The 25,085-nt window shown below is 32.2% G+C and overlaps 1 protein-coding gene across 3 annotated transcripts; it reads right to left on the bottom strand.

Annotated features, from left to right (window-relative positions):
• Positions 1-1,122: 1,122 nt before the first annotated feature.
• On the bottom strand, positions 1,123-24,846 carry LOC141397468 (sodium/potassium/calcium exchanger 4). 3 transcript variants are annotated; one of them, XM_073973708.1, is made up of 9 exons: positions 13,766-14,079; positions 13,414-13,616; positions 6,273-6,428; positions 3,003-3,310; positions 2,712-2,943; positions 2,505-2,651; positions 2,209-2,442; positions 2,047-2,148; positions 1,123-1,984 (listed from the first exon to the last, which is right to left on the bottom strand). In XM_073973708.1, exons 2-9 carry the CDS (start codon positions 13,448-13,450, stop codon positions 1,668-1,670), a joined length of 1,533 nt encoding a protein of 510 aa, XP_073829809.1. In that variant the 5' UTR covers positions 13,451-13,616; positions 13,766-14,079; the 3' UTR covers positions 1,123-1,667. The 3 variants fall into 3 exon arrangements, with proteins under 3 accessions (XP_073829809.1, XP_073829807.1, XP_073829808.1); XM_073973706.1 differs by lacking the exons at positions 13,414-13,616; positions 13,766-14,079 and adding an exon at positions 23,856-24,846; XM_073973707.1 differs by having other exon boundaries at positions 13,414-14,211.
• Positions 24,847-25,085: the final 239 nt, after the last annotated feature.

The raw sequence follows: 25,085 nt of genomic DNA, 5'->3' as shown, positions 1-25,085 counted from the left end.
ATTATTGAGTAAACGAACATACCTAATTTCTACCACAAATAAAAAAGAGTGTATATATTTCTAAGAATTTGTTATAAAATAAAGAAATAAAAACTTATATTTTTTCCAGACTTTTGTTTGATTGAGAATTAATTATTAAATTAATATTAACTTTTAAATTAATATTTCTATTTTAAGAATTTAATTGAGTAGTCCTTTTAATTCTTTTCCCTGTTCAAAATTGTATTTATACATAATTTTAATTGTTAGGATTTATGCTCAAATTCCGTAATTTTATTGTAATTTATATGTAATGATGTGAGCTATTGCTGCTCGGAAACCGAGTAGTTTTTTAGCCGGATTGTGTTTTATTAATTATATACCGATACTTTCACTAGTGGAAAGTAGTTGTGTATTGAAGTTTCTATATGTTTTTTTTTTTATTGTGCCTATGTTGAGCATCTCTCCGATTAGTTTTTTTTTCTGTTAAGTTAAATATCCTGTTGTTTTGTCAATTTCTTAAATGAGGTCTTCGGACTTGGAATTGGAAAGAATAAATAAATATTAAATATTAAAAAATATATAAATTAAAATAAATTAATATTAGCAAATTGTTTATAATTACAACATTTTTAATCATTTCTCTTTTTTGTGTATGGCCCTCCTGGGGTGCGAAGTAAGTGGTATAGTAGTGTCTCATACGATACTTTCAATTCGCTGTAAGCGTATTTTATTTCGATTTCTCTGCTGTTGCGTAGATATATAGTGTGTACTTTTTTCTTTTTTTGTCTCATCTTCAACATTATCGGTGAATCCATGGAAATAACAGGGATGCGAGGCACCGAAATCCACCATTATAGCCACCGAAACCCACCATTTCAACACAGTCATTGGCAACAGTAGAACCACCAATACCATCATTGGCAACAGGAGGACCACCATCATCGCCTTCGCATTTGTTGGTTCCTCAGAAATACCAACATTAATAAAGATGCTAATAAATTATTTTGGATTGATACTAGATTTCTAAAATTGATATTTAAGATATGTATGTATGTATTAAGAAATAATGTTAATGATTAAAAAGTCGGAAATGCAAATCCTTTGCGATGCATGGACATTAGAAATTAAACACATATAAAATTGATTATTATATCAGTTTGTGTCGTTGTATTTTTCTTCGCTATTCGGTCTAAAATACTAAATAACAACTAAATAAGACTTATTACGAATTGAAAGCGTATAAAATATAAAAATATTAAATTAGAAGAGTAATCGTTCTTATAAAACAAAATAAATACAGTTGAGTATACAAACTTACTTCGATAATTCGGAACAAGTCCACATAAAACATAATAAATACTTTATTTTACTGCAAAAATATGCTACCGCTTTTCAGCCTTTCGAATATGAACCTATTCAAAATCCAAAAAAAAGTGGAGCGGTACATTTGCGTAAATTAAATCTTTAAAACTTGTACTTCATAATTAATTATAAACACAGCTATTTTTTTGGTTTGAATACTTTGTTTAACTACATTTTTAGCACTCTTTGGAAATATGGACAAATTTCGTTTCGTTTTTCTTCAATTTTCTTCTTGTTGTTGTTTATAAACTAAGCAGTCTTAATTAAATTTACAATAATTTAAATTTAAGGACAACTAAAATACTTAGATAAGTTCATTAGTGTTAGCATTTCTTGGGGAAGAAGACATTCATTTCGATTAAGACTTGCAATACAATGAATACGATATAGACTGTGAATAGAATACCGCCTAAACGTTTGGTGAGACGATAGCCGGTAAAGCTGAGACCAAAGAAAAGTGCCAACGTACAAAGCATTAAAATTAATATGCTATACTCGATGCCTTGGGCAGCAACATTGATCATATTTCCAGGTTCGCCATAGTGGATACAGTTCTTGATGAACCATGGGACACCCAAAGATAGGAGAATAGCCAAGGAGTTGGCACCAAGTGAGTTTGATACACCAATACCACTTTCACCTGAAAAATGGTTAGAAATAAATATGGAAGAACATTTTGTAAAGTTGGAGGGCAGTACTAACCACTTCTTAGAGATATAACACTGGAAACACATTCTGGAGTTGTGGAACCAGCCGCCAAGAAAGTAAGGCCCATAATAATTGTGGGCACTCCAATAGCGACGCCTGTTTAAAAATCATAATTAAATTTGTTTTCTACATTTCAAAAATAAATTTTTTACCCACCAAAGGCTGTTAGGGTCCATACAATCATGTAGGCATTGGCTCCAATACAAACAATACACATTATAAATGAAAGTGGATACAATTTACGATGATGGGCAGGGTGTGGAATAATACATTTCAGTACGAATTTAATGGGGAAAGTAAAGGCCCACCAGAATTTCATGACCTTCGATTCTCCGCGAGGCAACGCAAATAGTTTGGAAGGCAGTTCCATAGATGCTTCTTCGCCATCCCCTAGAACAAACAATGAAAAAAATTTATTATATGGAATTCAAGAGCATTTAATAATTACTTACAGCTCTTCGAGTGTGCCAATTGTGCGCGTGAAGACATGGAATTAGTATTCTCTGGTAAATTTACTACAAATAAACCATTGCCTGTCAGTGGATCCTTTTTCAATGGTAATTTAGCCTTGGCACTGTTCTCTGGTGGCTCGGTGAGATCTGCAAGACATTATGGATGATTAAAAAAATAAATATTATTTGCAAATTTCATGGTCTTACCGAATCTTGTTGAATGGCAGCAATTCAAGTTGTCTTCCACAAATACTCGTATGGCGGGCATGAATTTATTGTTGTTGAAGGTAACCAGGTAATAGATGACAAGGAAACCCATCATAACACAGGACTCGACAAATGTAATATTACCACCCCAAGCCAATATGATTAAAATAACGGTATTTAAACCATAGATAAAGCAGTCGCGCACAATGGGCCACCAATCCAATTGCACAGGCTGTAAAAATATTAAAATATTAAAAATAATTCTATAAGTACCACTATGCATTTGTGTACCTTTTTAATCGCCAAGGCGGCTATACTGGCAACTCCGAGAGTGTTGAACATAAGAGAACCAATAATTGTACCCAAACCCATATCGGAGTTTGTCAACAAGGTTGATATTGTGTTGGTAAAGAACTCCGGCATAGAGGTAGCGGTGGCCATGAATGTCGCAGCGGCTACATCTTTGGATAAATTCAAGTCCTCACAAATGCATTCGACGGTGGGCAAGAAATAATCATTACAAATTGTGGCCAGTAAAATAAAAAAGTAAATCGCTCCAAAGACATGTAAAATAACCCAGCCTTGGCGCAACTCTTCCTCTGAAAGAATAAAAGATAAACAAAATACAAATTAAAACCTGTAACCAGACGTTTGCGTAGATTCAACCTACGAGTTCATACAACAAAACCCCAAATGCTTAGATTTTTTTTTTTTTTTCAAAAGAATACTTTATTCACTCTCGGTATTGCGGGTGATTCACTATTACCGGTATCAGGTACTTTAGGGGAAAACATTCTAGTTGGTGTGTAGGGATCAAGTGGCTCTATAGCACTGATCCTCGCCCATATACGTTATCGGATGTACAACAACAACATACTATCTCTTCATTCTCATCTGGCATTGTTTAGCAAAGGAAAGACAGTTTCAGTGAGGCTAATGCATAAAAATTTGGCTCCACTGCTCAACAGGAATGAACGAATTAATTGAATTTCGTACTGCTTAGCTTCTAATTTTGAGAAGCGAGATCTCATCTAGTAGTAATAGTTGTTTAACATAGTAGTATTAAACATATGTACAGTGATTTATTTTTTCCTGTTAAATATTAATGTAAAAGTAACTCTAAAGCCACACGCTGAAACTTTCATACGAAACTTTCCTTCCCATTATTTTGGTGTTCTTAGTTCCAGTTTCCCAATGCAGTAATTTCATAAAAACACTTTAGTATGGAACTCGATCTATAAACGCCAAAATAATGGGAAAGTTTCAGCGTGTAGCTTTAGAGTAAGTGAAGTTAATCAAAACGTAAAGTAAAAAGAAGTTAAACGAAATATTTACATATGTGAGAACCGTAAAATAATTCAAATAATAGCTCTGTTCCAGAACTAAAAAGTTTTTACAATTTTTACCACTTTTACACATTTTGCGTTCCCGTACACAAAATGTATATGAAAATCGTTTACGACTTTTACAACTTTTACGACTTTTACCACTTTATAAAGTACGGGAACAGGCCAAATATTTGGTCTGTTCCAGAACTGCAGGAATCTGCTACTTTTTACTATTTTTTTCGATAACATAAAGGAAAAACAGGTACTGCAACAAAGCAATTGATTCGTTTCAAACTTTAAAGCTACACGGTGAACTTTCATACGAAACTTTCCCATTATTTTGGCGTTTATAGATCGAGTTTCCCAATACAGTAATTTCATAAAATCACTTTAGTATGGAACTCGATCTATAAACACCAAAATAATGGGAAATTTTCGTATGAAAGTTTCAGCGTGTGGCTTTAGAAAACCCGAATTAAAACTGGCACCTATATATCGTTATTTAGAAAAGTACATATGCATGTATTGTAATTGACGTATGTACCCAGCAAAATAAATTGGAAGTAGTGCAATGTAGACTAGTTCTTTCACGGCATGTTTTTATGCAGTTCAAACGGAGTCGTGAAAAAGGCACTCCATTCCTCGTATTTTAACCGCATTTGGATGCAATCCAAAGAATCACATCCATTTGTCACATTTTAACAACATCCGGAGGCAGTTCAACGGAGTCGTGAAAAAGGCACTCCAATTCTTCACAATTTAACAGCATCCGGATGCAGTGCAAACGGAGTCGTGAAAAAGGCACTCCGTTCACTACATTTTATTAGCAGTTGTTAGAGATCCCTACATGTACATAAATCAGTTCGTACATCTCTACGGACTACATTTCCAAAAAGAGATAATCGTGTTAACATTTCCAAACATTTGTTAATACAAACTAAATAATATTTAATTTGTGAACATTTTTCCGGTAACTCACGAGAAGAAAATTTCCCAATGGAGTGCTGTTGGAGTCGAAATCTTAACTGGTGATGGGAAGACAATATCAAACCCATTTAGCAGATGAAGCAAAAGCACTTAAGCTTGGATTAAATGAAGAGCGGAGGAAACACACATATTTGCGATTGAATTCAATAGAGAATTTTCATAATTTGTGTTAATTTAATAAAGTTATTAATATTTTTGTTTTACACAAATAATAAATGCATTTTATTTTGTTATTCAAAACACGTGCTCTGGACTGCCTCCTATTCTACCCCAAAGGGTCAGTTAAAATGCAATGCCAAAGGGTCAGTTAAAATGCAGTGCCAAAGGTTCAGTTAAAATGCAATGCCAAAGGGTCAGTTAAAATGCGGTGCAATGGAGGGCCTCTTTCCGGGGTCACTCCCTTGTAAAAATCATGAGTGAAAATGCATAATTTGATGCACTTCCAAATCACTTGTACATATCATTTAACTGCCTCTTTGGAGGCAAACTTTTCGCTGGGTATGTATATTCAATAGAATTTGTCGATTTGTGTTTGAAATAATTTTGCGCTTAAGTGGTATGGACTGTTATAAATCACAATGACTTTGAAAACCGTACTGTCAGCAATTTTTCATGGCCTGTATATAGAATTGCGATCAGATATCTTTGCTATATTTTTGGATTAATGTTTGCTTTGTCCAAATCACGTGATTTTGTTTTAATCATGGTCAACATTCTGGCAAAACAATTGTTTCGACAGTTAATTTGTTTTAAAATCAGTTATAAATGATAGTCACCTTTGGAAAACCTCTTTTATATTTACCGCTATTAAACAAATAATGCAGAAGTCTTATATTTTTGTTTTTCTAAAATTGTGAATACATACAGGTTTCTTTATAATCACCAAAGGGGCGTACGAATATGAAGAGTTTGAATATCATCTGAACACTTGACTCCAAATAATCAGGGTTGTGATACCTTATCAACTAAGCGATAACTGTAACCTCTTCAAATGTGTTTTTTTGCTACTATGATGCCAGAATTATTGATGACTTAAACAGAGGCACGTCTTTTTGTTCTTTTGCCTGAGAAGTGTTTGACGCAAGTCATATCTTAAGAAAAATCAATTTAACCAAGTGTGTGGTAAGCAAATCACATTTCTATTGACTTTTAATTTAAATATTATTTTACTATCTCAAGTAGCACAGCTTTATATTATCAATGACCACATAGTGATTATTTTCGAAATTAAGTTGCGAATTCTTACCTGTAAACAATTCGGGAAAATCGTCTAACGGTGATGATTCTGGTTCATCGGGACATACTTCGCGATTTACTCCATTCAAAGCAACAAAATCTTCAAAATTTTGTAAAAATGTTTCAAAATTATTTGGTGTGTGCTTTGTCAGGGATCCATTATTTTCTGAAAGAAAAAAAAAGAAAGTAAAAATGTTAGTTAATCTCGTGAATGTGTGAAATTAGTGGTAAAATTATATAGACTATTTACTAGATATTTATGTTTATTGAGAATGATATTATGTGTATTTTAAAAATAATTGATTAAAGTGTGTACGACGATCGAAATGTGACGATAGGTACTTTGATGTATCATAACAAGAGTATATACTAATATATTGCATTGTCCAAGATAATGTTGTTTCCCTTAAACAAGGGCTAATAAAACCCGGAACGAATATAGAAAGTAGAAGAAGATAATTAAGAATCAAATTTCCAGATCAATGGATACTTTGCTATCACACGGAGTAGTAACTACTATGTTCTTCTAGTTGTTATAGAAAGTGTATGTAGCTTTTGATAAGTGATTGCCGAAGTGACATCTTACTTCGTATCTATGTAATTATCAAAATACGAGTAGACCTTCAATAATACATACAGTATGCAAAGTTCATATTCGTACAAAGTTCAAAAATGAATAACATCGTTGTTAATTCCATATTTTATATGCAAATATGAAACAATTGGTGGGAATTACTATACATAATGAAGAGAGATTCAAAAATAACAAAACAAACTTTTAGTTTATTCCGTCATTTAGGTATAGCTGGCTCCTGTGTGGTTGGCAAAATTCGTAGAAGCACTATATATTTGAGGTATTTAAGGAGTTTTTAAGCAAAATACAACTAATTTTTGTTATTTTCTTCTTTTAGAGTGCCTCTGCTGTAGAAAATGTAAAAATAACCATAATCTAATTAAAAGTTTTGCACGAATAAAAAGTCAGACGAACATCCGAAATACTTAAGAAAATGTGATAGATAAGATTAACTATGGCAATTTATTCTCGAATTTGGAATGGAAATAGCTAATAGCTGTCCTTCTGCAACAATATTCACGGTGCCACCCACACGGGCGCCATCTATACCTAATGGATGCAATAAATTATTTTTTTTTTTATTTTGAAATCTTTGTTATAGTAATTCCCATCAATTGTTTCATATTTGCATATAAAATATGGAATTAATAACGATTTTTTTCATTTTTGAAGTTTGTACAAATATGAACTTTACATACTGTATGTGTGGAGAACAAAATAGAGAATAAAATGCCTGTTCCAGAACCTGCAAGAAGTTACTGCTTTTTACTACGATAACAATTTTTCCTTTTTGATATCGAAAACAATAGTAAAAATTAGTAGATTCTTGCAGTTCTGGAACAGACCAACAGTTTTTAACTTTTTTCAGATATGCATATAAATAAAAAAATGATAAATAAGTGTTACAATTTATTTACTAGGGTCGAATATTCTATTGGCTATATTACAACATATGTTTTTCACATATATGACATCAGCTGGTCTGTATTATATTAGTATACCCAAAGTGGCAACATACATGTGAAAAAGCATATGGTGTAATATAGCCATAAGCAATTCGTTGTATTCTTAGTCCATATTTACATTAGGCAATTTTCTTTGCTGCAATTTTTAGTTTGAAGGAGAGAGAGGTGAGGCATATGGTAACCCTTTGCCTCTCAACACCTTCTCTCACCGACAAACGGACAATTGCCTAATGTAAATTGGGACTTAGAAAAAAATGTGGACTGTTATGTATGTATAATTTAACTTAACAATTTTCAAATAGAACACATTATTAAAGTGGTGTTTACACTAGCCATCAATGTCATATGACATGAAATAAAAACATTCCATATCTACCCACAAAGACAATGTGGAGAAGTAATTTCATTGCATTTTTGCTGGTGTGGACGCAAAAAGTAAATGGCGTAAGGAAAATCCCCAATATTACACACATTAGTGACTATAGCTTTGTTCCTTTACTTTTTTTAAAAGTAAAAGTAGCAAAAGAGAGAACTGTCAAAATTGCTCTCACGTAACAAATTTTGCACAAAAGTAAAGGAATGGGAAAATAGTAGATCTGGCAGCAATGTCAAAAAAAAAACAAACATGACTGTCTAAAACAATAACAACAAACAAAATGAATTTCACTGTTTGTTACTTTTTATTTCACTGGTTTAATTTTTTAATTATTTATATTATTTTATTTATTTTTATTTTGCTTTGCCAGTGTGCGTTGTTTTCTTTTTTTTTCTTTTGCCTTAATTTTCAAATAAATGTCAAATCAAAAGTTTGACAGATTCTCCACTTTTTACACCACGAAATTTGTCGAGCAGAAAGTAGTAAAAGAGAAAACAATTTTGGCATGTTCTCTCATTTTGCTTCAAGTTTTACTACTTTTTGGGGTTAAGGAACGCTTTCCGAGCTAAAAATGGTAAAACATTAAGAAACTTTAACGTAAAGGAACAAAGCTTATATAACGATGGAAAATTTCATGTCATATGACATTGATATATTGTGTAAACTACCTCCTTATAGGACAACTTATACACATTAGCTTTGTTCCTTTACTTTTTTAATGGTAAAAGCGGTAAAAGAGAAAAATGTCAAAATTGCTCTCTCATGAACAATTTTAACAGAAAAGCAAAGGAACGGAAAAATGGTAGATCTGGTAGCAATGCCAAAAAGAAACATGAAAAATCAATTTTCGTCTTTTGTTTCACAGTTTTTAATTTAGTTTTGTCAGCGTTCGACTTTTTCTTCTGTGTTTCGTCCATTTTTTTCTTCATTGTGAAATAATCGTCAAACAAAAGTCGAAAAATCAGTTCTACCATTTTTTACCTGCATATGCGCTCTCTCTTCTCTCTCACTCTCTTAAAAATTGCTGCCAGTTTTATCATTTTTTGGAGTTAAGGAACGCTTTGGAGGTTAAAAATCGTAACAAATGGTAAAAATGGTAAACTCAGGTAAGTAAAGGAAAACAGCTATTGTTAATAGGATACTACATAACTTGCGTTAGTAGAAAAAAACCAGACTAGTTATGTGTTGACTTAATGTCCATTCTAAGTAGCGTTTTGGAAATTTAAGTATCGCTAAAATCTAAACTTTCGTAAGAATTACTGCACACGTAATGCACTAATAGAAAGTTAACTGCGAGCGACAAGCTCATAAATAGCTAATCTTAAATTCGTCTAGTTTTTAATTGCTTGTAAAAAATTGACGCTTTATCAACAGCAGCAACGATTCCAAACATCTAATGTCTGTTTAAATTTAATTGTTTTTTAGCTAAACGATTTATTGATAGCTATTGACCGCTAATAATACCTTTACAGTTAAATATGCACTTGGCTAGACATTCTATAAGGTTTTTATTAAGAATCATGGTAAAATAAAGGAAGATAAAACAGTGGTATAGAAAATGTAATCACAGATATACTGCCGCCTTTCTTCAGAATTACTATAATGACAATAGCAACAATAATAAATTGCTTTTGCGGATTCCTTATCACATTCACGTTGTAAAAATAGTATTTTCTCAGGAAAAGTATTAGCTGCGAGCTCGGTTACTCTACCATGAATACTACGAGTATTTATTATTTTGTTTAGATATTTTCGTTTACAAAAATGCGTAAAGTTAAGTTACCCTTCCGTAATTTAATAATGAATGAAATTAATAATAATAATTAATGATAATAATTGAGCGAGGAAAAATATTTGTCATATTGGCGATTGAAATTTGATGAATTAGGCTCTTTTCACCAACTTTTTTTTATCAACATTCGCACAAAAGAAATAGAAAAATTCCATCAGTCATTAGATATCACTGTTGTTCTTCAAGAACAAATAAACCATGTCTGGCTGGTACCAACGAATTTTAACAATAACAACAATTGATAATACATCAAGGAATTTCATATTCAATCCATAATCATTCAACATTCATTCACTTTCATTAAATTATTTGCAAAATTTTATAATTATTTTAGTATTTTGTCTGTATTTATTGACATTTAAACGAAAATTGCTTTAGATAAGTTAATTGTTCTTTTTAAATGGCCCATATAATTTGTCATAAAGCGCTAAAAAGCTATGTAAGTAACCGACGATTAATTTGACAAACAACGACATGAAGAAAATTCTCAGCAAACACATTTTTTCCAGATACTACGTTTATGATACTCGATAAGTATTTAAAGCTTATGGCGTAGTTTTAGAATTTAGAAATTAATCATGCCATTATTCAAAAGATTGCTTCGAAAGGCAGGTCAGTTTTGTTTTGAATAAAAAGTACACAAACTGTTCAACGAATAGGAAAAAACGTGATGATATGGGTACTTTACCACCATTAATTATCATAAAATATTATGGGTATTTTTATGTCGATATGTTAATGTGGTATAGGCTTCTTTCTTCTAATAAAATCAAGATTGAAGCAATATGATTATGATATTTAGCACATTATAGAGAAAATCCAAAAACTTTATCAGCATATAAAACAGCCAGTTTATTGCATTACATTGCATTCCAAGAATAAACTTTGTTCTTGAAATATAACATTTGTAGTCTTTGTTTTCAAGTCAATAACTAGATTTGTTACCATCATTATACATATAAACACATATGCAAGTATGAATATGTAGATTATTCTTTATTTAAATAAAAAATAACGTCAGAGCATTTTGAACAAAAGCCAATAGAATGGTGGAAACTGTAACAGTCAACAACAATGCAAAAAAATTGTTTTTGCCAATTGTCTTCAAAGCATAAAATGAATGTTATACCTCGTTTGCTCATAAAGAAGATTAACCCTAACGAAGGAGGTTAACGCGTCAAAAAACTCTAGTGCAAACACCGTTTTATACCACGTTTCCAATTAACCGGATTTAATAAACCCACTGGGTTTCAAATGTCAATTCCATAGCGCAAGCGTCAAATAAATCCTCATAAAAAAGGTTAACCCGACAAAAAGTTCTAGTGCAAACGTTGTTATAAAGAATAGGTCTGTCTGGTTACCCTAAAATTTGTAACAATTGTTGCTGGAAGTCGTCTGTTAACACAAAAAACCAGCAAAAGAGAGCGACTCGAGAGATTTGCTGGACAAATGTCTTTTAGCAAGCACTAGCAATTCTTCTTCTTCCTGAAAACAATCAATCATCTGTTTTTAAATTGTTGTTTATTTATGTTTGTGAAAATTAAAAACAATTGCTCTGTTCCAGAACCTGCAAGAAGCTACTAGTTTTTACTAACAATTTTTCCTTTATGTTATCGAACAAAATAGTAAAAATTAGTAGATTCTTACAGTACTGGAACATACCAAATTTTATTGTGGAAATAACATAGTGTAATTGTATTGTTTTATGGAGAACAAATTTGTAAAGTGGAAAAATACTTTTTTGTTTCATTTTCTTTATTATTTTTAATAAAATTTGCTTCCTTTATTGTTCTGTTTTGGCAAGCCAGCTGATTGCTTGCTGGTTTTTGCTGGGAAGGTGTCTGTTTACTTTTTACAATTTTCTAGCAAAAGAGAATAAAAACCCCTTACTCTCTGAGAAAGTTCTTGCTGGACAATTCTTGCTGGGACTTAGTGTAAACGCGACAAAAAGCTCTAATGCAAACACCGTTTTATACCTCGTTAGCAATAGAGCTTTTTGCCGGTTTAACCTCCTTCATGAGGATTTAATTGCTTAATCCGGTCAAATTTGACCAGATTTCCCATACAAAATGAAATCCTCCCACGATTGGTTTTATTTTAAATCCGCCATAAATACATAGGGCAATCATGAATATTTCCCTCGGAAGTTTAAGCACGGAAAATAATTTCAAAACGTGAAATTCGTTTAAAATAAACATTTTAAAACGTTGAAAACTACTAGAATTACTTAATTATGGAATATTCTTGCCGAATCAACAAAAATATTCCCGTTTTGGACATAAATATGGAAATAAAAATTTTGAAATTTGGGGAAAGGGAACAAATTCCGCACGGAATTTTTATTCATGATCGCCCTGTCAGTGTTGTAGTCTCTGGTTGTACATAAAACCACAACTCTATTCAAAAAAATTACAAAAAGTTGCAACTGTTTGTACGAGTTGTCCGTTATAGCTCATTTAGACTAGCCATAAATCCTCGACTGAATTTAATAAATCCAGTACAAATCTCATTGCATTTAGATATATATTTTGAAGGATTTAAATGGCTGATTCTGATTCAGCTGATTTTTGTTCATAGCACAATTACCAAGGTAGATGCATTAGCCCATCTGATCGAATTTGAAACGTCAAAAGAATTTTTTGCATATAGAATTCGTCTCAAAAAACATACGTCAAATTACAAATTTATACTTTAATACTGAAAATGTTAGCACATTATGCTACTAATGCTAACTAAAGAGCAAATAAGGAATTATTTTATCGCAGTTTGCCCATCTAAAATAAATAAACAAATTACTTTATCGTTTAGACATCGTAATTATTAGTCTTGGTTGATTAAAATCAACTTTGTACATCAAAACAAATTTAATTTTTCCGCCTTGTTTACAAATTTTTACATTTTAAATTATTTTAATTATTTTTAGTGTAGCAATTCACCGATGCATCTACCTTGTTTCTTGTGCTAGCTTGCACCTTTTTGTATTTTCTACCAACATGTTGCAAAACACAGAGTGGAAAGAATTAATATTTCACACAATTTTCTCCGATGATGTTAATAAGTAATCTTTAAATCTCTCAATGGTACATGTAAACAGCAAAGATTAATCCACGCGATGCTATAGGCCCAGTGGTTTAATCTTCATAAATTCAAACAAGCTATTAGGGTACATGAACCTCTAATGTGGGTCAAAATAATACGAAATAAAGATGTGCTGTTTGATGTATTCAGCAGGAGGTTTTTGGAAATCACGCCTAGTAAAATTGTGAAGTGAAGAAGACTAACATTAGTGGCCTATAATAAATTGAAATAATATTTTCCAAGAGGAAGTTTGTTATGAATTATTGTGCATATTCCGGTTACAAATTATCGGTATTCTACGGTATTTCCCTCCAATTGACAGTTAAGTTCTAAATCAAACTATTAACAAACTCTTTAAATATTTACCCACAAAATACCACCATCTTCTCCAAGGTAAATCCATTTTAGACGGCGTTTCAAAATTGATTAGTTTCTTTCTTGTAAAGAAAACTCAGCCACTAGGATGTTTCCGTGGAGTGACGCATGTCTTCTTCTTTTTTTTAATAAATTATTAAAACCTTGGCAGAGTATTAACAACTTTTGTTTATATTCTTTGTTTTGTTTATTAACTTTGAAAAGAAAATAACGATTGTAGATTTGTTTGATATACTTTTTTGTTGTATTAACTTGTTACGATTTAATTATTATGCTTTATTAACAATTATTTTTTCTGTGATCGTTACCACAAAGGCTAAAATTATTAAAAACGAAGACTCACACACACACACACTATTACAAACGTACACTGGCAACTTTAGTATGTCTAGCAAATTGATTCACTTAGCTTTGTTTACAGTGAAAAATGAATTTATGTTCATAATCACAAAAAAAAACTCATGCCAACAACACGAAGTAAATACTTCAACTTTTAATTTGTCTATACCACCGTCTGTCTGTCTACTCGCCCGTTGTCACACTCTTCAATAGCTGGTAAATATTTCAAATTATTTCGATACGATCCGAGAGTAAACGAGATATCGATCGATCCGCTATCGTTCTGATTGACTGTTGAGCATTTCAAGTGTAAATAAACCTTTACTTAAAACTTATCGTTAGTTTTATACGTCAACAAGAACAACAGCAACAACAATTTAAGAAAACATGAGTAGCAAAAAATAAATTTCAAACTTAAACTGAACTTTGTGCAAAGACAAAACACAACTCACCGGGCTAAGGCACATGCGCTCGCGCCAAAAAATCCAAACAATAAACAAAACAATTGAAAAATAAATTTAATTATCTTTATTCTTAGAATATACCCCCTTCGATATTAGCTTCTTCAATTGTATTTTGAAAAAAAGTACAAATATCAAAGCTTTTTTTCGAACAACACCATGGAAATTTGTAAAGAATTTTTGATCGATATTTGAATACACTGTGCAACACTGAAAACGCAAACAACTTCTAGTAGTACGTATTGAGATCAGAAAAGTCTTGGTTTTGTCTTGTCAGATCCATGATTTTTTAGCCTCATCTAAGCCTAGAATTTGGCTATGCAGTTTTCAACAATAATGTAACTCTAAAGAAGTACAACTTAAGTGTCAAACAGATGAGCTAGAAAGAATAAACTGCATCTATTCCATCAAAATCGATAATTTATAGAAAACTTTACAGAATTTCTGGAATTCTGGTCAGTAGCTGCTAAACTATGTGGAGTTGAACAGAGCAGCCTTTTGCAAAAATGTTCCCAATAATGTGCCAAACAATTCTTTTCTTTTTTATATTATATATATTTTATATATATTTTTATAAACTGAAATATCTCAAAAGGAATAATGATCTAAATTGACATAAGTCGACTTATGTTACTATCTCAAGCTGTGTTCCTTTACTTACCTGTGGTTACCATTTTTACCATTTGTAACCTGCAAAGCGTTCCTTAACCCAAAAAAGTGGTAAAACTGGCAGCAATTTTTAAGAGAGTGAGAGAGAAGAGAGAGCACATATGCCTATCTCTTCTACCACAGGCTACCAGACACATTTCTACAGGTAAAAAATGGCAGAACTGATTTTTCGACTTTTGTTTGACGATTATTTCACAATGAAGGAAAAAATGGACGAAAAACAGAAGAAAAAGTCGAACGCTGACAAAACTAAATTAAAAACTGTGAAACAAAAGACGAAAATTGATTTTTTATGTTTCTTTTTGACATTGCCAGATCTACCATTTTCCGTTCCTTTACTTTTCTGGTAAAAATGTTCATGAGAGAGCAATTTTGAGCAGTTTTGACACCTTTATCTTTTACCACACTTACCATTAAAAAAGTAAAGGAACAAAGCTGTAGTAAACCACAGATATACACTGGTGGGATATACACAAGTTTGTGGGAAAACGTGTCGTAGAGGTACATACATATATTCAATGGAATTGGCAAACTTATTTAAATTTTAATTTTTTTCTTGGAAACGGTGTAATAATGTTGTAATGATAATTTTCAAAGTCAATGTGATCAAACATTGGTTGGGGGAATTTATTTCTTAACTATTGAACATCACTATTTTGATTATTTATTAAGAATGTATGCAGAGTGTTTGCAATTGTTGCTATTTTTCCGTTCCCGTACTTTTTGAACAAATTTGTGGGGGGAAAGCAATTTTTGACAGTACAGTACTGGAGAGAAGCTATTAGTTAAATATTTAGAAGAAATTTGAAATTTTATATATGTACATATGGATCACGGTGCTCTTGAATCGGGAAGTGTTTGCTGATTCTGAAACTACAATGTTCATAGATGAGAAAAATCAAAAATGAGAAAAATCGCCAGGGCGCTATTTAAATAAATCGCAATCAAACTTCACATTTTTGGGGTTTTTTAGGTTTTCACGATTTTGCTGCGTTTCTTTTTCCTCCGAGAACTACTAATACTTCCTAACTTCCACAAATATGTTGGCCCTACAATTCAATTTATTTCCTACTACATGCTTTCGGTATTGAGTGTGCTATTTCAAATTTGTAAATTGCACTGTGCAACAATTTCAAGATGATAGTTTTCACACAATCTTCTGTGGATTTAATAAAAGTTAAGAAATCATGGATTCTTATTTGTGGATATTAATTAAATTGCAGATCCTTAGTGGATACCTATAATTCCCACCGATTGATATATAAACTTGACCCCAAGTCATTTATTTACTATATTGGAATAAAAGTTGATTGAACTGCTGCTATTGTCGAAACAAAACATCTCCGAAACATTTTCACATCATGTATCGGTTGGGGGTGTGAAAAAATATTTCTTTTGTTTTATTTTTCTATTTCGTGCGGTTGGATGATTTGATTTATCAAAGAATTGTTAAAACAAATAAAGAACGAACACCGCAGCAATTGCGTGACACGTGCTGCGGTGTGAATTAATGTTTTGCCAATCGGGCGATTGCAATACCCTCAGAAATTGGAAATATACTTGAAATATTCTATGTTCAATTGTTTGAGGGTTTTATTGTTATGGTATTCAAACATGATCTTGAAAATAATATTTCAAAAGAATGCAACATTGAATTGCAATTACGAACTAACAACAACATAATTGTTTGAAATATATTTTTTTCATTACTGAAATCAGTGGCAAGAAAAACTCCCTTAATAAAACAAAAAAAGTTACATAAAAATCAATAAATGGGGATTTCTCTGATCATATGAAATCTCGGTTGCATTGATTACAATGCCATTGACATTCACACTGAAACCAAACAGAACAGAAAAAAATCCCCCACTTCAGTTTATTTAGTAGCTATGAATGTAGTTTATCATTGCAGGCCTAGCAAAGCATAGCTCTACCTGTTTAACTGACACAAGTTTCGAACATACATATGTCCGATGCCTTATCACTTGTTACGAATTGCTGTTGTCATGTCTGTTAGCAGGAGAATCCTATTTATTTTAATTATTTAGTGTTTTTTTTAATTATTTTAACTAAAAAAGTCCCTTTATTTTTACTTAAAATAAAAACATCAAAAATAGCCATTTTAGGATGATAGATTGTTTAAAGGAGTTTTATTTGTTTTCACCACCTCCATCTCCCAGACTGGGTCTGTCCATCAAGTCCTTCTAACGAAATATGTGTATGGGCAAATATTCTAGGCGAAATATTTTTAGGCTAACTGTAAACACTCTCTGTACATTAAACTTATAATAAATTATTAGCAATAAAAGTAACAATATTAACAAAACTGATAACAATAACGCTCGTAATTCCATTTTAATAATTTAAACATTATTATAAATTCAATCACTTCATTTCGTTTAGACGCTTTTGGCGCTCAAAGGGCTTTTAATTAATTCAAATTGAAACATTGGCAAATAAAGTATTGCAACAATGATGTGGTTTTTGTTTCGCTTCTAATGAAAATCAGAGACGCAATCGTAGACGTTCTTAAGTGATGGGAATTTTTTCCATAATGCCAATTCCCAAAGCATTTAGATAACCAAACTGGCAATAAAAAATGATGGGCGCCACAACACATAGTAAACGTTAAGTATACAACCAATCAACCATCTACAGTGGCGGCCATATAATTAAGAACGACATCGTATTAAAAAGTATTTGACTTGCTACGTTCCAAATATTTGAATATTTATATGGAACAAAATTTGTAAATAAAGTACGCGGTAAACACTTTTAAATAAAGCCAAAACATGTTTTAATTCTCCCTCGTTTATACGTAAGATACCACGATTTAGTGAAATAGTCATAAATCGACCTGGCCACATAATTAAGAACGATATAAGTAAAAGTTACTTTAAGGTATTTTTCATACACAATATGTGAATATATCATTATGTATTTTAGAAATCGGTTATTTTGATTCATTTTTAGTATCAAATGTCCTTCAATGGTACATATTATTGAGTCTAAGTTTGATAATTAGGGCATACCTAAGGTTTTACAAAATTTGCTCATAATTTGACGAATTTATTTTATTTTTGTGATCTAAAGCCACAGTTTTGGCTTCCTCTCATTCCCTCGATGACGCTCTAAACGATGCCCTGTGATTGTCGTTCCATAGTCGGCGCTTATTTATCCTTAAATTGGGTTTTAACCCACTTCTTTGAGTCCTTTATGAGGGAATTGTCTGGGAAATAGTTTCATAAGAGTCATTTCCACCTTATAAAGCGGTAGGATTTTTGTCTGCAGGTAGTAGACAGGAAATGAAACAATAATATAACGTCTACACAAAAATTGGAAGAATTTCACACCGAATATAACATTTATTAACATAATGTTATGAAAGCTCGAATTCCACAATAATTTTGTGTATGTACATCAGACATTAGTTTATACAAACATTGTATTTTCATCCATAAAAATTATTGATTTGACTAGTTTTGATATTAATATGAGCTTCATTGATTAAAAAGTCTTACATAACTATGCCTACCACACCCACAAAGACATTGTGCAATGAAGGTTTTCAAAATATTAAACCTTTCATTTTTGTTTGGTGTACCGTTAGGCCAATTTTTTGTACAAAACGAAATTATTTTTTTATTTCCTGTCTACTACCTGCAGACAACAATCCCACCGATTTATAAGGTGGAAATGGCTCATACGAAACTATTTCCCAGACAATTCCCTCGTAAAGGACTCAAAGAAGTGGGTTAAAAACCAATTTAAGGGTAAATAAGCGCCGACTATGGAACGGCAATTACAGGGTATCGTTTAGAGCGTCATCGAGGGAATGAGAGGAAGCCAAAACTGTGGCTTTAGATCCCAAAAATGAAATAAATTCGTCAAATTATGGGCAAATTTTTGAATCGTTAGGTATGGCTTAATTATCAAACTTAGACTTAATAATATGTACCATTGAAGGACATTTGATACTAAAAATGAATCAAAATAACCGATTTCTAAAATACATAATGATATATTTACATATTGTGTATGAAAATTACCTTAAAGTAACTTTTACTTATATCGTTCTTAATTATGTGGCCAGGTCGATTTATGACTATTTTAATAAATCGTGGTATCTTTCGTATAAACGAGGGAGAATTAAACCATGTTTTGGCTTTATTTGAAAGTGCTTACCCTGTCCTTTATTTACCAATCTTGTTCCATATAAATATTCAAATATTTGGAACGTAGCAAGTCAAATACTTTTTAATATGATGTCGTTCTTAATTATATGGCCGCCACTGTATGTATATGCACCGCTGAGAGATTCTCTGGCTGTGTGTATTCTCGTACAACTGGAAATTATTGATAAATAATTTCTGCCTGTTACGTTTCATCTTAGGTTACGTTATGATGATTTGAGATAATAGTTACAACAAATATAATGGAAACACACATATTAACTGCAAATAAGTCTAATTTTTAAGAAAGTTTTCCCAGAATACAATTATCAAAGTCACAAAAAATATATATCTTTTTCAATTAAATAAGTTAATTATTTGCCATTGATAATTGTTGAAGAATATCAATTACTAAACACAAAAAGGCACATATTAAACACTTTGACATTTTTGTTGAGATAATTCCAAGAAATTCAACATTATCGCAGGGGGATTCACCTCAAATCGCCTTTAAACTCTACTTTTCACCTATTTCTTTCTTTGCTTGTTTAAAAAAAATATTTTTATTAAAAAATAAAGCACCAAATTTAGGATTTAATCGTTTATTGTGTGAGCTAGCAACATTTACGTTTCGATTGAAATTATTTGTTTCATTTTGTTTTATTGTTAAGCATTATTATTATAACACTTTTAAGTGCATATAAATAGAAATACAAATTTTTGCTTTATCATGTTTATCAATGAAGTAGGAGAAGTCATTAAATTACATATTGTTATTTCTTGTTTTTGACAAGTGTTTTCTGTGTGTGTGTTTTTTTTTTTGTTGTAGCTAAGTTACATAGAATTGAATATTGGGGAAATTGTTGTCATCTTAACAACTGTCTGCATTTTTAAAAGTGATTCTAAGAAGCTTTTTATTACTAGTTTCTTCGATCCTAATTTAATGTAATTATATCGGTATGACGTAGATAAATGGAATTACCAAATTAGTTTTCATTCCCAATAATAAGCGAGTTTATTGAATTTGGATTTGAAAATACTTAAAATACTTAGACTTATGATGATGTTTTTCCCCGAAACGTAGTTGTAATTTTACACATATCAAACTTAATTTTTAAATAATAGTAACCATACCATCGCCGTCATAAGGTTAATATTTTATAACAATGTTTTAATATTATAGCGTTTTTAGTTTCCCTGTAAACTTATTGTTTTTGAGTAACATCTTTGGGCATTTCAGGTGACGATGTGTAAAAAAAACTATTTCTTACGAACATCCAGAAGAAACAAGAGGAGACTGACTCACTCCTCGGATATCATGGAGTGAAGTCCGATTCTGTATTTAGCTCAACTACATTGTGCAACATTATTAAGGTAGTCATGTGCAAAAAGCTTCTGCTGAGTATTTTATGAAAGTACATACCCAAACGAAAAACCCGTAGTTGGGTTTTGTGTTGTCAGATGGGGTTTGTATGGCCTCATCTAAACCAGTGCCGTTCTTTGGTATTGTTGAAGTTACGAAGTTTTTCGGCAATTCACACACACACGATCCGAACGCAATGAAAGAGCACACAAAAGAGAGCAAATGTTTTGATTTGTTTTTGTTTTGCGGCATGCGTGCATACAACCTTACTAACACACTGTCAAAAGATGTCAATATTCAGAACTTTGTGTGTCCTCTTCTTGGTCGGCAGTGATCTAAACATGGCTAAATATAGACTTTTTAGACTAAAATCGAGGCGATATCTCTGAAAGCAATCACGGTGCGCCTGAACCAACTTCAAATGGAAAGTGGCTTACACCTTGAAAGTTTTTGCGGATTCTGAAACTACAATGTTCATAGATGAGAAAAAAAATCGCAGGAGCGCAGCAAAGTCAACATTTTTAGGTTTTCACGATTGTTCTTGGAAACCGCAAACACTACCAAAATGGAACTAAAGAAAATGTAGTAGCCGTGAAAATTCTCTACAACCCAGCAAAAAAGTCATTACCAAGTAATGACTTTATTCAGTAAAAATTGGCAGTTGTAACTACTTACTAATTGACCGTAAAAGTCATTATTTTTACATGGGGATGTCATAGGAAGGAAGTACTTAAATATGTTTTATAAGTACGTATATGTTCTATTTTTAGAACAAGTTAGGGGAAAATATATTAAAATTCAACACTCCACAATTTTTTTTGTTTTTTCTTTCTTTTTATTCCGCTCCCTGATGATGTCGAACACACGAACTTCTGATTTGTAGCCAAACACACTACATACTAACATCCAGCCTTATTTTTGTAAATTTACAGCGGTTATACGCCAAGTTAAGTCGAAGAAGTTGTGATTTGTCGGTGAGGCCTTAAAAATGAAAAATACATCCGCAAAGCATTCGTAGGTTACGAGTAAAATTAGCTCTGTTCCAGAACTAAAAAGTTTTTACAATTTTTACCATCTTTACACATTTTGCGTTCCCGTACACAAAATTTATATGAAAATCGTTTACGACTTTTACCACTTTATAAAGTAGGGGAACGGCGCAATTATAAAAAATTGGAGAGGTAAATGTGCAATTTTCAAAATGAAACTTATAGGTGATGGTATTGGCAATGTTTTTACGAAAAAACAAATTCATAATTCGTTTTCTAACTTCATTAAAAATAAATTCTTAATAAATGACTTTTTCTGCTATTTTTAATATAATTACTATTCATTTATGTTGAGTTTTACTAATGTTGTGAGCATTTGTGAGTTTCGCAATTTTTTTAGAATGCTAGGGAAAGTCTCTGGTTTACGATTAAAAAAAGTCCAGCTGCCCCCATCTGCCACCCGCTAAGTTATTCTTCTTACACCACGCCCGTAAAATCGTCAAAGTTCCGAAAATCGTGAGGTATGTTTATATGGGAGCTATACCAAAACTTGGACCTATACTAAACATTTTTGGCAAGGAGGTATTTTGCTCACTCAGAACTCAAAATGCAAAATTACAGCCAAATCGGTTGGAAAATGTGGGTAAAATCGTCAAAATTTCGAAAATCGGGAGGTACGTTTATATGGGGGCTATACCTATACCTAGACCGATATTGTCCATTTTTTGCATGGAGGTATTTGGTTGACTCAGAACTCAAAATGCCAAATTACAACCAAATCGGTTGATTAATTTGGCCAAAATTGCCAAAATACCGAAAATCTAAGGGTACATTTATATGGCGGCTATACCTAAACGTGGACCTGTATTGAATATTTTTTGCGAGGAGGTAGTTTATTCACCCAGAACTCATAATGCAAAATAACATCCAAATCGGTTGATTAATTTGGCCAAAATAGTCAAAAAACCACAAATCGGGCGGTACCTTTCTATGGGAGCTATAGCCAAATATGGACCTACATCCACTAAAAATGGTTTTCTATCGTTTTGGCTTGTTATAAACCTACGTGTAAAATTTGGAGGCGGTAGCTCGATTAGAACTATTTTTGGCACTCTTTTCCATACAAGTGGGACCACTGTGCGACGATGAGCTTTGAACACACAAACCTAGGATTTGTAGTCAGACACACTAGCCCTGTGCCACCGTGCTTATTCCTTAGTAAGTAAGTAGTAATTAAGGATGTAACTAGTTATGTGTTAACTGTTATATATGTATGTACTGTCTGATAATGCGGAGGGTAATGAGTACTCATTACCTGCTAATGCAAAAAGCAATGAAAAAAAGTAAGTAATTTGCTGGGAACTTTTTCCTTAGTCCCATTTATTTATTTTCAATTTTTTTGTAGAAATCGTTTTTTAGCCACAATAATGAACTGGTAAAGTTTTTCATCGACTGTGCCATTTAGAGAATTTTCGTGAAAATGCACCTTTGGCCCCATGCAAATTACTATGGAAACAAAGATTGCTAGGTTGGCATGGCTTAACGTTAGCCGATCGCCATAAAATTTCATATATCCCAAATATCGGAATAAACTGTACGTGTACGTGGAAGTTATGATATAAAATACCACTGAAACAACATGAAATAGAGTTTCAGAATGTGCTGAAATATTGTTAAGCACATTATTTGGAAAATAATTTGGAAGATTGACAAAAGACTACTTGGTTCAGTTTCAGAATGTTCTGAAGAATTGTTAAGCACTTTATTTGGAAAATATTTTGGAAAATTTGCAAAAGGCTACTTGGTTCCAAAATTTATATAAAGTTTTCTATATTTTATTGATTTTATGTGCTAGATGCAGTTTTTTTCCTAGTTGGTCTGTTTGACACATAAGTTTTACTACTTTAGGGGCTACAGTATAGGTAACGACTGCAATGCAAAATTCTTATTCGTTTCTGAGAAAAGTCCCAAACAATGCAAAAAGATGAAACCACAAAATCCTAATTCAAACTCCAAACACAAAACCCAAACTGGGATAACTAGAAGTTGTTTTTATTTTCAGTGCTGCACAGTGTTATATGGAATCTCTTTTTTGTCACCGAGAAATTTTACTGAGTGGTTTTTGCCACAATTGACAATTTTTTATGTTGTAGGAGAAACCCCCCTAATGGTGATAGGGACACACTATAACAGATTACTTTCATAGATAGCAAGCAAAGTACAAGCAGCTAATATTGAATATTTTAAGTAAGCATTAAAATATGTATGAAATGCATATGTATGTCGTTTTATCCGACGGCCCATTATTCCATTTGACAAAAAAAAAAAAAATTCAATTAAAATGGTTGTAATTCCCCAACATAATAAGTGCCTAAATTCTCCATATGACTTCTGTAATTAACACTTTTTCTTTTCGAATTTTGAGATAAATCTAACTTACCATTTGATTCAAGAACTGCTGCCGCTTCTGTTGCAGGGTGTGCAAAAATTAGAAACAGCACCGCTAAGTGCAGCATACATTTCTTTAACATGCTTTTATTTTCCTTTTGTTTTTCCGTTGTCTTTTGAACAGCAACTTTTAAAGGTTTATTTACTTTTTCTTCTCCAGTTCAAGAAGAAACTCAATAGGAAACAGCTTTATTAACACACACACACACACGCACAAAATAAGGCTTTTCTTTTTTCTCAACGAACCACAGCTTTAATATTACAAGCTTTAGTCTTAGCTTAGTATATTTTTAAACCCGCTTTTAAGTGTTCTTGTTGATAAGCTTTACCTAAGCTTTTATGAACATGTTTTTTTTGCGTTGCAATTTCGTAGAAACTTTTCACTTCCGTTTCTGCTTTGGGCACAAGCAATTAACCGGAAATCAATTCCATTGATTTATTCTACTTCGTGTGTTTGTTTATTTCTTCTTGTGTGGAAATAAACATTCAATTAAATGTCCACAAAATCCGCTTATGGCTCTGCGTTTGTTGTATTCATCGATTTTTCTTATCGCCGCCGTATTGAAAGTTCGAAAATTTCTCTAACATTAGCAGCAGTTTCATTTAATTCGAAACGTTTCTTTATTTGTATTTCTGTTTTGCCACACCGCGTGCCCACTTTGCAATCAGGACAAACGTCTTTATGGCCACTATTGACGAGAATAAAATCACACCGCCTTGTTTTATTGAATTTTATACTCGGCCAACTCGGCTAGCTATCAGCAGAATTAAGACTGAGCAATGGTGGTGGTCGCCGTGGTTGGCTGATATCTGTCTGTCATATTTGTTACAAATGATTACGCATTGTTCGTTTATTCGCAAGCGCTACTCGTGCCATTGTGCTGGCCTTTCCTCTCAAGTTGATCGGTATTATCGGTGGGTCCGTAGACATTTCACCGATATCAGTTATAGATAGATTGGGTCCGCTTAAACAAAACAACTAAAATCAGCAACTGTAGTAGTTAATGGTAACAACAATTACAAAAACAACAACAACAACTTCCGAGAGAGTGAAATTATTTGCTCAGAGCAGAGAAATGCCGACAAATCGATACTCAAATGCGATAACATTTCCATCAAAGCAAAAAGGGGCAAAAAGATTTTTGTGGCGATTTAATTATTGATATATGTCCCATTCACTTCTCCAGTTAAGATTTTCGACTGGCAAAAGCAAAAAAAGCTA

The sequence above is a fragment of the Musca autumnalis genome, unplaced genomic scaffold, assembly GCF_047663935.1.
Source record: "Musca autumnalis isolate F117 unplaced genomic scaffold, ASM4766393v1 scaffold_3, whole genome shotgun sequence".
NCBI lineage: Eukaryota > Metazoa > Arthropoda > Insecta > Diptera > Muscidae > Musca > Musca autumnalis.
The sequence above is the reverse complement of the archived record's forward strand: the minus strand, read 5'-3'. Positions and strand labels throughout refer to the sequence as shown.